Genomic DNA, 11518 nt, shown 5'->3' on the forward strand with positions numbered 1-11518 from the left:
CCTTCGCCACCCGCTTCCCACAGAAATACAGAAATTAACAGTAACATTACACACAGAAAAATATCATTCATTTGCTAAGAAATACTTCATTTATTTTCTTCCTTTCAAGAAACGGTTACTTTTAGCAAAGAATATTTTCTTGATAATAATTTGAAATATACTTGTATTATATATATATATAAAATACAAGTATATTATATATATAATATATATATCAATAAATAAAAGAAGGGCAACGAGCCAATTATAATGTAAAATCTTTAATAAACGTATATATACAAACGTTTCGACACCGATCGGGTCATTTTCAATGTAAAATAACAAACACTCTTACATACATTATCAGAAAATTCGGTCAAATTATATTGTCCAGTGAAAAATTAGTTGAATTCATAAAATGCGGTATATGTAAAACTATCAAAAGAGATCACATCTCACTTTTCGCAATTCTACAATCTCAATAATAAATAATACATTAACATTGCGTTTTAGATTAAATTATCGATGTACATTTATAGTAAATTAAATTAAAATGCAAATTAAATAAAACATATATGTATACCTCATATTGTCTCAATGATGTAAAGTAGACGACGATAGGAACACACAATTAACAAAGTTATATTTAATAAAAAATAAGCCATGATACAATTGGATGTAACATTTAAACTCAACGATGTCATGCGACGTTATGACAAAAAGATCAAGAAGATTGTATCGTGGCTTATTTTTTATTAAATATAACTTTTTTATTAAATATAACTTTGTTAATTGTGTATTCCTATCGTCGTCTACTTTACATCATTGAGACAATATGAGGTATACATATATGTTTTATTTAATTTGCATTTTAATTTAATTTACTATAAATGTACATCGATAATTTAATCTAAAACGCAATGTTAATGTATTATTTATTATTGAGATTGTAGAATTGCGAAAAGTGAGATGTGATCTCTTTTGATAGTTTTACATATACCGCATTTTATGAATTCAACTAATTTTTCACTGGACAATATAATTTGACCGAATTTTCTGATAATGTATGTAAGAGTGTTTGTTATTTTACATTGAAAATGACCCGATCGGTGTCGAAACGTTTGTATATATACGTTTATTAAAGATCTTACATTATAATTGGCTCGTTGCCTTTCTTTTATTTATTGATTTATTCTAATTGAGCCATATTAACATTTATTTATAATATATATATATATGCATATATTACAAACTTTAGAAAAACTCATTATTATGTACTCAAAACAAGAATTAATTTTCTTTTGAAGAATAATGTAAAATTGATCGAAGAAGACTTTATATAATAAGCAAATCGAATTTGTTTTAATTTACTTATCTTTATTGAAGCATTAAACTTACTAGAATTCAGAATATATGTATTTTAAATAATGTTTATAGTGAACTTGTGATAGATTTGCAAATGAATATTTTAAATACTTGAAATAAGTAATTATTACTTGCGTATGGTATGTAATTTTTTGAGTACAATTAATCCTTAGTTGTCGCGGGTTAATTTTCATCACTTTAACAAATATACAAAAATTATTAAGTAATTCTGTATATACTTTAATATCTTTAGAAAATGTTTGTAAAGTTGTGTGTTTAAACAAATTGTATATAAATATTATAATTATGTGATGCTCTTAGATTTCGAAGAAAATAAATATGCAGAACACAAATAACCTAATCATGTGTAATAAGGATTATTAATTATAATTTCCTACATATTAATGTAATTGTTATGTACTCAACATGTGTTATTATAATACATATATTATTGAGTGAGAAATTATAGTATCGATATAATTTTACTGTTAATTTATATTTTGTACTTGCTATTATTTATCTTTCTTTTCTTCAGCTTATTACTTACGGAATCGCCAGCGCCGGCCTATTTGCAGCCCTGTACAAAATTAGACCCGTAAGTATAAATTGAGTCTATCTAATCATTTGTATGCCTCACGATTGATTTTCTGCCGTTGCTTTCCAGTTCGCCAAGTTCACAAAACCGTCTGACGTCCCATTGCATTTCATGCAATCACGAGTCCCACTCCAGGGAACTGTACGGCACGTGGAACCAAGCTCCACTAGGGTTCTGCTAATGGTCGATCATCGACCTTTGCTGCCTTTTCTCCACTTCAACAGTAAGACTTACTTGCCTGTCAAAATTGGTGGCGTTAACATTACAGGCAACGGTAGGTATTGAGTTGATAACGAAATCCATATATTAGGTTGTCAAATATCTCCCTTCCGCTTTTTTGTCTTTTGAATTTCGCGGCTATGTACAAAGCGCTACAGAGGTCGTATCTGGCAATACTATACACCATTTCAAAGGTCTTGACATAACCTACAAAACGACGCTATGCATGATTAGTTTGGATATTGCGTTCAACAGTTATAGACGTGTAAACATGGAGTTCACTAACGCCGAAATTCGCGCTATTTCGTTGATGACTCGTCAGAAGCTACGGGAGCTCGGATGGGAGGTTTTATCGCATCCACCATATAGCCCGGACATAGCGCCAAGTGATTACCACCTGTTCTTGTCCATGGCGAACGCCCTTGGTGGTGTAAAGTTGAACTCAATACAGGATTGTGAAAAGTGGCTGTCCGAGTTCTTCGCAAGTAAGGAGGGGGGCTTCTACGAGGGGGGTATTATGAAGTTGCCGTCTAGATGGAAACAGATTATCGAACAAAACGGCGCATATTTGAACTAAATCCGATCACTGTAACACTTTTTAAAGAGCAATAAAGCGGAAGGGAGATATTTGACAACCTTATATATAACTATTTTTAAACCGTGGATCAATCTTGTAGGTGTAAGTTGGTTGCAAACCGTGCTCAATGAAAAACTCATCACATTTGTGCCTATAGTCAAAGAGAAGGAATATTTGGAGTGTGTGGTTGCAATGCCACAGAAGGATCAAGTGAGAAAAACAGATGATGTTCACATCTGATATTTTTCAGCAAGAGACATAGTATAACATAGTGATCATTTCATCTTTGTTTAACATTGGCAACAAGATGAAAATAGGTAAGATTCGAAACGTTCAACCAAGTAAATTGAGTAAAGATATTTATTTTATTAATTAACGCTCCAATTTCCACGCTTTCATTAGCCTTCAATGTTACGTTTAAATTTTTTGGAGATGTAATGATTTACTTGTGTTACACTGTGTCATTTATGTCTTGCTGGAAAGCACCCAACATTGAATATTTATACTGTGTTCATGTATCATTTTTACAAATAGGACTCGTTAGAGATTGGCGAGGAACTAGTCAAATTAGGCCTAGCTACAGTACATGAACCTTGGACAAAGCTAAAGGATAAGCAAGTTCTAGCATATAAAAAATCTTTAGCAAACGCGCAAAAGTGGGCAGTACGTAGGAGAAATGGATATTGGCATTTTGTCAAACAGCCAACTGTTCTATGGAAGACACAAATGTTCGTGATTGACAAAATGAAATCATTGTTGCCTATGAATGTAGTGAAACGGCTTGATCTGTGAGTGTTTGACTTACTTCGACAATAAACTTTTAGAGTGATATATTTTTTAATAGTTTGTACAAGAGAGAGAATGCATATATTATGTACTTAAGATTTTTAAATAAAAGTTTAATAAAAGTTATTGTTTTCACAATTTCATGTGTCTTGTAATAAAGAATAATTGTGTGAACTAAAGTTAGTGATTTATTTCAAAGGCTTTGACATTGGAACTTTGAATCTTTGGAGATATCTTAAACTTCTACAGTTCGAAGTTAACTTCGAAGATTCGAATTCTTTGAAGCTTCGAAATTGTCAAAAGTAACAGCTCTAGAGTGAATGTCCGATTTAATAAAAAAAAGTGACATTTAAAAATACTAAACTAATGTTGAATCTTTTTCCTAGACATTTCGAATATGTAGAAGTAAATGGGTGAAGGAATGTTTTTGGAAAATCTTAGATATTTGCACAAGTGATAACTATCGAAAAAGACGATTTTATTTGTGTAGTTGCCAAACTGTACAATTCTTATAATTATCTTACATCTCGCACCTGATACCATATAACAAAGTTATTATTTATAATCGTCGATCAACAAAAACACTTATGTCAGTCCTTTAACTATCTATAGCACTTGTTTTAGGATTTGTTTTTTCTCACTTGTTGAAACTTGCGTAAATTACATTTTAATGTCCATGACATTACGGTATAGTTACAATTATATGGATATTATTCGTATTATAAATAAAAAAGATATAAAAAGATTTTTTTTATAAAAAATTATTTCACAAACATAGATGTAAAATAACTTCAACATTTTGACAAGATATAGCTTGTTTCCTTTAAAAAAATATTTGTGCTGCCAGCTAATCACTTCAATATTTTGATATATATCTTGTATGTTTAAACTGAAAACTAATACAGATAAAGCGATAGATGTTCAATCTAAAGTAATAATTAAGATTGCGAAAAAAAAAGAGTACCAAATTCCTTTCATATCATATCGATTTAGATACAATTAGGATATAAAGTATAAAAATTAGTACATATACTATATGAATGAAAAACGTATAATAAAATTTGCAAAAATCTTTCAACTTCATATATACATTACAGTCGCCAACATACAACTTTCTCTAAATTTTTATCCTCATTTTTAGTCACTGTAATAAAGCGGATAGATTTTTCTAATATTTTTCACATTCTTATCTATGGAATACAAGTTATCCATCATCAAAAGTATAATTAGAAATGTGATTTTATATTAAAAAAATCAAAATTAAAATATGAAAGATTTTTAAAGGGAATTAATTAAAAAAATCGAGTTTAAAAATTAAATTAATTATCTTTCAAAGATTTTCTCTTAATCTCAAGGAGATCCTAAAGCCGTCTGTATTACCGACTAAATCGTAATTTTTGTATAACAAATACTTTTTTCCTCTTTCACAGATTCAAAAATTCTTTTCCAGGATTAAAATATACACATTAATACGTGTTTGTGAAGTAGAGTTTATGCCGAGAACGCGACAAAAAATTTTTTTTAAGATTTCAATTTCGAAATTTTTTGTCGTTTTCAGTATAAATTCCACCTTACAAATACGTATTAATGTATATACTTTAATTCTGGAAAAGGATTTTCGAATCTGTGGAAGAGAAAAAAAATATTTGTTACACAAAAATTACGATTTAGTCGGTAATACAGACGGCTTTAGGATTAAGTTCCTATTCCAGTAATCCATCTTGATTATTTTGAACTTATTTTTTGTAAAACTTACCTTTTATAGGTGCAATCATAGCACCTATAATGATTCACATAATTCGTATATACGTAACTTATATTCACATACGCATAACTCGAATATAACAACGTGGATGATAAAAATGCATAAGCAAAGAGAGATGAGAAATCGTTAATCTATATATATCCTCAACCTGTTTTTCTCTTTTAATGGAATGTCTGAAAAATATGGAGTGTACCGTTCAACAAGTGTTGGTGGGTATCACAAATATATCATAGTTTATTTACTTTTTTATTTACAGGTCGTCTTTCGGACGGTTTGTTTCCCGTTTAACTTTCTCGGATTGTGATTTTTGCTCTGTTTGTTTTACAGAAGCATTCTGTTCTACTTTTACTTTCTTTTCGGATTGTGTCTTTGTAGTATCCTCTTTTTTATTACTCTTTTCCGACTTTGGGGAATTTAATTTCGTATCGTCAACTGTTTTTGCATTGTTCTTTTTGGCTTCGGCATTCGTAGATGATTTAGTTTCCGATGGTTTCACATTGCTAGCCGTAGGTTTATCTGTTTTAGGAATTGGAGATGGTTTTGGCGTAGCAGCGGTTTTTGGCTTAGGTGTGGTTGTGGGAGCAGCAGTTGGTTTAGGCGTTGTTGTCTGGGAAGCTCTGTTCGACTCGATCGGTCTTACTGTCGTAGAATCTGTGTCTCGTTTGATTCTTTCTGTCTTTACATTAGAAGCAGCAACGTTCGGAGATTGCTTTTCACTCCTTGTATGAGAAGATTGTTTTGCACTATCAGCTAAATCAGGGAAAACTTGTTTCAACGGAATTCTGCCGAGATTGTTTTTAAACGGAGAGCCCAACCACAAAAAGCCGTTGTGTATATAAGCTGAACTTACATGACGAATTAAGTCATCGTCTGAAGTAAGGATTTCAATAATATTACCAGATGCATCTATTCTTAACAATGAACTTTTCTCCTGTGGATTGCTTACAATATCTGCGCTTTGATACGATCCGATTGCATGCAAAATTCTCTCAGTGTAGAGATTAGGATAAACATCATTTAATAGTTTAAATGGCAATTCCATCATCATTAACAACCGTACCAACATTTTTCTCAAATAGGGATGTGGCATGAGAGATTGGAAAATTAGAGGATGATCAGGATTATCAGCAATGATCAAAGAAAGGAGGAAACCACCATGACCATCGCTGTGAATATTGTCCGGTATACCTGGTAATCCATCAATGAAAATCTCATGCTGCCCTGCCTTTGGTCCTTTCAAATTATATTTCATAATACGATTCTTTACTGTTTCCGCAGCAAGTACGAAACTTTCGTCATCACTTAATAAAACACCATTTGCGAATGCAAGATTTCGTATCAATACTTCGTTTTCCTTCTTAGCTACATTATAACGTATAAGTGTGTAATTAATATAATTAACTTATATATATATATATATATATAAATATATATGATATATGCATATATTCAGTAGTATAAAACTGATTTTATAATTTGCATCTTTTTTTATTACCTTCCTGATGGATTCGTTAGCAATATCATCATTATATCATAAAGAGAAAAGTCTGTGCTACTGTCAGTCCAGTAAATGTCTCCATTTTTTGCGACATCTATGCTATTTGGTAATCGTGGAACTTTTCCATCAATTGGTTTAGTAACATTCACTATATTTTTATACTCTCCGGTTGCAACGTTTACTTGGAAAATTCCGTAATAAGCGTCCGCTACATATAAATTGCCTTTCTTATCAAACTTTAATCCCAATGGTCTTCCACATTTGTGTTCTTGCCAAATGCCATCTGTAAATTTCATAAGAAAATACATTATCAATATTTTATTATATACTTTGATATAATTAATTGTATTAACTTTACCTTAAAATTTGTATTTGTTAATTCTGTATTACTTCATACATATATATACACATCATGTTTTATTTAAAAAGCTAAGAAATACTGATTTCGTTCGAATGTTATCAGTTTTGTTATTTTGATTTATCATCTTATATAGAGTATAAAAATCACAGTCGTTAATATTAAGGCGTCTTCTAATGATATGGCCAACGTTCACCAACGTTAGTGAATATCATACATACACATGTGTATAATTACATTGAATATAAGTCCATATTTAACAAATGTGTGCAAAGTTGGTTTATATCGTCTATATCGTTCGGAAGTACCATGTAAGTATTATGTAAGTATTATGTAAGTATTATTTGTCACATGAGCATATGCAGTTTAATGAAATGTATCTCATGAGAAGTAACTTTTTCAAATATCACACGCTGAATTTGTTTATTCTTTGGACTTTGATTCAAGATACTATAAAATAATTTATCAAAAAGAAACTATTCAATACTAACAAATAATGGTTTATAAAGATATGTAAAGTAATATGTAAATACTTCGGAGAGATAAATAATGTATTTCCTTCAAGAATGTTTCGGACAAAAGTTGCTTGGTTTCTAAAGATATATAAATAATGGTTTATAAAGATGTGTAAAGTAGCGACCTTTATTTGACCTTGGAAGTCTCTCATAAGTCATATCAGTGTCAACTAAATTTTTGTAATCATCTTTTGATATCGTAAATTAAAATACAGAGAATAAACAAAATTGACATGTGTTATTTGGAAAAAGTCAATTTGTGAGATTCATTTCTAAGCCCCTTCTTTGCAATTTGAGTGATTTATCATTTTTAAATAAAATTTTTTGAAAAATTATTACTGTTAAATGTTACTGATATTTATGAAAGCCTTGTTTAACATACACTGCCAGTACTGAACATCTATAGTTCATGTTATATACAGGGTGTTAGTTAAGTATGTTGCCATACTCAACAGAGCGATTCTTTGGTTTATTTCAAGTAAAAAAGTCCATATAAACATGTGTCCTAAACGGCTTAGTTTCCGAAATACAGGCGAATGTTCGCAAATATTTGACGAAACGGTAAATTGCGTTGGAGATATGTTCTTGCATAAATATGCCTTGCTTCACGTGAGTTACCATTCACACAACCGTAAACAAAGTGACAAAGTCAAAGTCACAAAATCAAAAATAGACTTCAGTTCTAATGTTGCTGCGGGTCAGTTAGCTTGTACATACGTTTTCGAGCCAAATTGTTTCAGTCCATCAAAATCGCAAGGTGGACATTTTCAACAATTCATCTAATTGTTTTATTTCATCAGAAGAACTGAAGCCTGTGTTTTTGTTTTTTTTTTCCTGTTTTTAACTAGTTTTTGACTAGTTCAAGCTGTATTTCTTTCAAATAAACAGATTATTACTACACATTTAAATTTTTTTATTTCGGAAACTAAGCTGTTTAGGACACATATTTACATGGACTTTTTTACTTGAAATAAACCAAAGAATCGCTCTGTTGAGTATGGCAACATACTTAACTAACACCCTGTATAGCATAAATTTTCAGTACTGTTAATGTATATGAGGACACTACTAAAATCATACTCACAAGGGAAGTTTTACAATTGTCCGGAACCGATTTGATTCTCCAAAAAATATGTTATTAAACACGAAAATCTAAGAGATACGTTTAAGGGGTGAAACACCTCTTTGGAAAAAAAAAAAAAAACGGTATTTTTCTTTCGAGGCGAACATCGTCGGAAGTTTAAAAATAGAAAAAAAATTTTTTAAATTAACAATTAAACAAAAAAATTAAAAAAATTTTTTTTTCTTCGTAATATATTGAAGTACTCCTGAAACCGTACAACTTTTATTTAAAATAATTTTTTCTATCTTTTATACTTCCGACGATATTCGCCTTGAAAGAAAAATACCGTTTTCTTTTCAAAGGGGTGTTTCACCCCTTAAACGTATCTCTTAGATTTTCGTGTTTCACTCTTTATATAAATATGAGTTAGAGCACATATAAAAAAATACGTGCCTCTTTTGGATTTTCGTGTTTAACAACATATTTCATGAAGAATCAAATCGGTTGCGGACAGTGCGAAACCTGCCTTGTCAGTTCTGATATTTTCTTATCTATATATCTAATCGTTTGTCCACAAAACAACTTCGATTAAAAAACTTCTACCAATCAAGTATTATTTTGTTCTACTTCTTTGTTCAAGTATAAGCGAATTTTTAAGTTCATCTATTGATAAATGAGTTTATGTAGAAAAGTTACATAATGTTATATAAAATAACTTGATGAATAAAAACTGCATTTGTATAATGCAATGCAATTAATCAATACTAAATCAATATTTATCAAGTCTCATTAAAATTCATACGATAATTCTATTCTGAGAAACTTAAATGTTTCCACCTATATATATGGTGACCATATTTTCTCAGAGAAAATAAAGGACAAACTTGAAAATTTTAGGACTTTATTTGTAAATATTTATAACTAATTTGTGACTATCGGAATGCGTATTAATTTCTGAAATTTTTTTTAGCAGTATATCTGAATAATTCCGAAGTAAAACATAAGTCATCATGACATCAAAGTAGGTTATTAAAATTTGATTATTAAAAGTTACTTTTCAATCAACCAGGACTTATTTTTATGTAATTTTGACGTTATTGTGACTTGTTGGTCTGCTTGGGCTAATATCGTCTTTGCATAAAACTAAATTTCAGTTATTTCCATAAATATTCACTCATTAGTGTGATATTAGACATTGGAGTGCTAATTAGAAAGAAATTTCCCTTAATATTATTAAAAATGAAGGGCAAAACTAAGTTTTGAGAAAGAATAAATAAATTTAAAGGACAGCTACTGAAACAAAGAACTATTCTTTATAAAAAAGGATGTATACAGGTCACAGTACAATCTATACAACTTTACCGCATTTCTCGCCAAACTTGACAAACGGCACTATACGATCCTCCTCGATCCTAAGGACATAACCACCATGGACTCCGGTGTAGAGCTGTCCATTATAGGAATCAAAACTCTCTGGAGAATTAATCTCGCCATCGAACAGCTTCTGGACGTCGTTCAGCCGATTTTTCGGGCCCACCTTGGGATCTAATTGACGCGGTGGAATTATGCTGCAAGGATCCAAGATCAAAATCAACGAGATAGTCGTAATGATCAGCCATGATTCGAGCGAATTTTTTTTTCTTCTCGATTACGTCTTAATACCTGTACTCCACAAACTCTGTCTCTGGTGGTAGACCGGGTATGAACGTGATCACGGCTAGGATCAAGCCGATGTAGATGATGGCGGTGCCGATCGACTTTAGGTAGCTCATCTCGCCGGTACACTTTTTTGAGCTTTGAAGCCTCAGCCGTCTCGGATGTCACTGGTGTCAATATCAATCCGTACCTTTCCACTATTCTCTTTCTTCTCCCCGCCGATCCGTCATGCGAAAATAGCGTCTCGTAATCGTGTTGTAAGATGACGTTATCACCTATGCACTTATTGCTATCGCTACGTTGGATTGGAATCTGACGTTGTCTATCACGATCCGTTCGACGGCGGACGTCGCCGGGGAGAATGGGGACGAGCGGCCAATGCGGTTGCAATTTAACTGTTCTTCGTGATATGCAACTAACGGCAGTAACGGCACCCCTGCCGATTCAATGGCGTTCGCGACACTTCACGAATACCTGCGAATATCCGCTTCTCCGTAATTCGTACGTGACGGCCGTGTATTTTCTGTTTTCGAAGAAGTCGCCGCGGAAGTCAAGCACGGAAGGAAGACCCGTTGTCGAAATAGCCGAAATTCATTTATTCGTTTTTTTATTAAAATGAAATCCATTGAAAAAAATAAATTTCTATAGTCACGATGACACGAGTTAACGCTTGTTCGAGCGAACCGGCCAATCGCGTGCGCAATAGGTTTGTTTGCGTTGATTGAAATCTTTAAAAATTTTTGCACTTGAAACGAGATAAAAATATATTCGTTCGACGAAAAGAAAGCAAAGATGCTGAGTGCAAAAATTGCAGGCAACGCGCGCATTTTTTATTCCGGCTCGCGATCAATTGATTTCTCTAATTATGCAAATTTCCGTAATAGGTCCGGTCGATTGTGTATCATGAGGTTTGTTCGTGTCGCATGCTCCAACATGTTCCAATATGCTCCTACCATAGCTCTTACTCACTCCAACGCGCTTGATAGAGGTTGCGTTCCGTTTCATGCATGATGCGCATGATGCATCATTTATCCTTACTAGACATAACAAGCGTGCGCTTCGCGCGCGCCATTGTTAAAGACAGAAATATATAAGCAAATAATAAAACGGGAAGAACAGGGAGGAAGGAAAAAAGTTAGGAT

At 31.9% G+C, this 11518-nt stretch overlaps 2 protein-coding genes across 2 annotated transcripts; one reads left to right on the top strand and one right to left on the bottom strand.

The window, feature by feature from the left end:
* The first annotated feature begins 642 nt into the window (after window positions 1-642).
* On the top strand, window positions 643-3594 carry LOC108722361 (uncharacterized). Its single transcript, XM_018447430.1, has 5 exons — window positions 643-714; window positions 1814-1939; window positions 2009-2213; window positions 2836-2945; window positions 3270-3594. Exons 1-5 carry the CDS (start codon window positions 643-645, stop codon window positions 3525-3527), a joined length of 771 nt encoding a protein of 256 aa, XP_018302932.1. The 3' UTR covers window positions 3528-3594.
* Window positions 3595-5074: 1480 nt separating this feature from the next.
* LOC108722397 (adipocyte plasma membrane-associated protein) lies at window positions 5075-10991 on the bottom strand. The gene is made up of 4 exons (XM_018447486.1): window positions 10383-10991; window positions 10083-10288; window positions 6782-7067; window positions 5075-6668 (listed from the first exon to the last, which is right to left on the bottom strand). The coding sequence occupies exons 1-4, from the start codon at window positions 10490-10492 to the stop codon at window positions 5537-5539; spliced, it is 1734 nt and encodes a 577-aa protein (XP_018302988.1). The 5' UTR covers window positions 10493-10991; the 3' UTR covers window positions 5075-5536.
* Between the last annotated feature and the right edge of the window lie 527 nt (window positions 10992-11518).

The sequence above is a fragment of the Mycetomoellerius zeteki genome, unplaced genomic scaffold, assembly GCF_001594055.1.
Source record: "Mycetomoellerius zeteki isolate Tzet28-1 unplaced genomic scaffold, Tzet1.0 scaffold202, whole genome shotgun sequence".
In the NCBI taxonomy this organism is placed as follows: Eukaryota; Metazoa; Arthropoda; class Insecta; order Hymenoptera; family Formicidae; genus Mycetomoellerius; species Mycetomoellerius zeteki.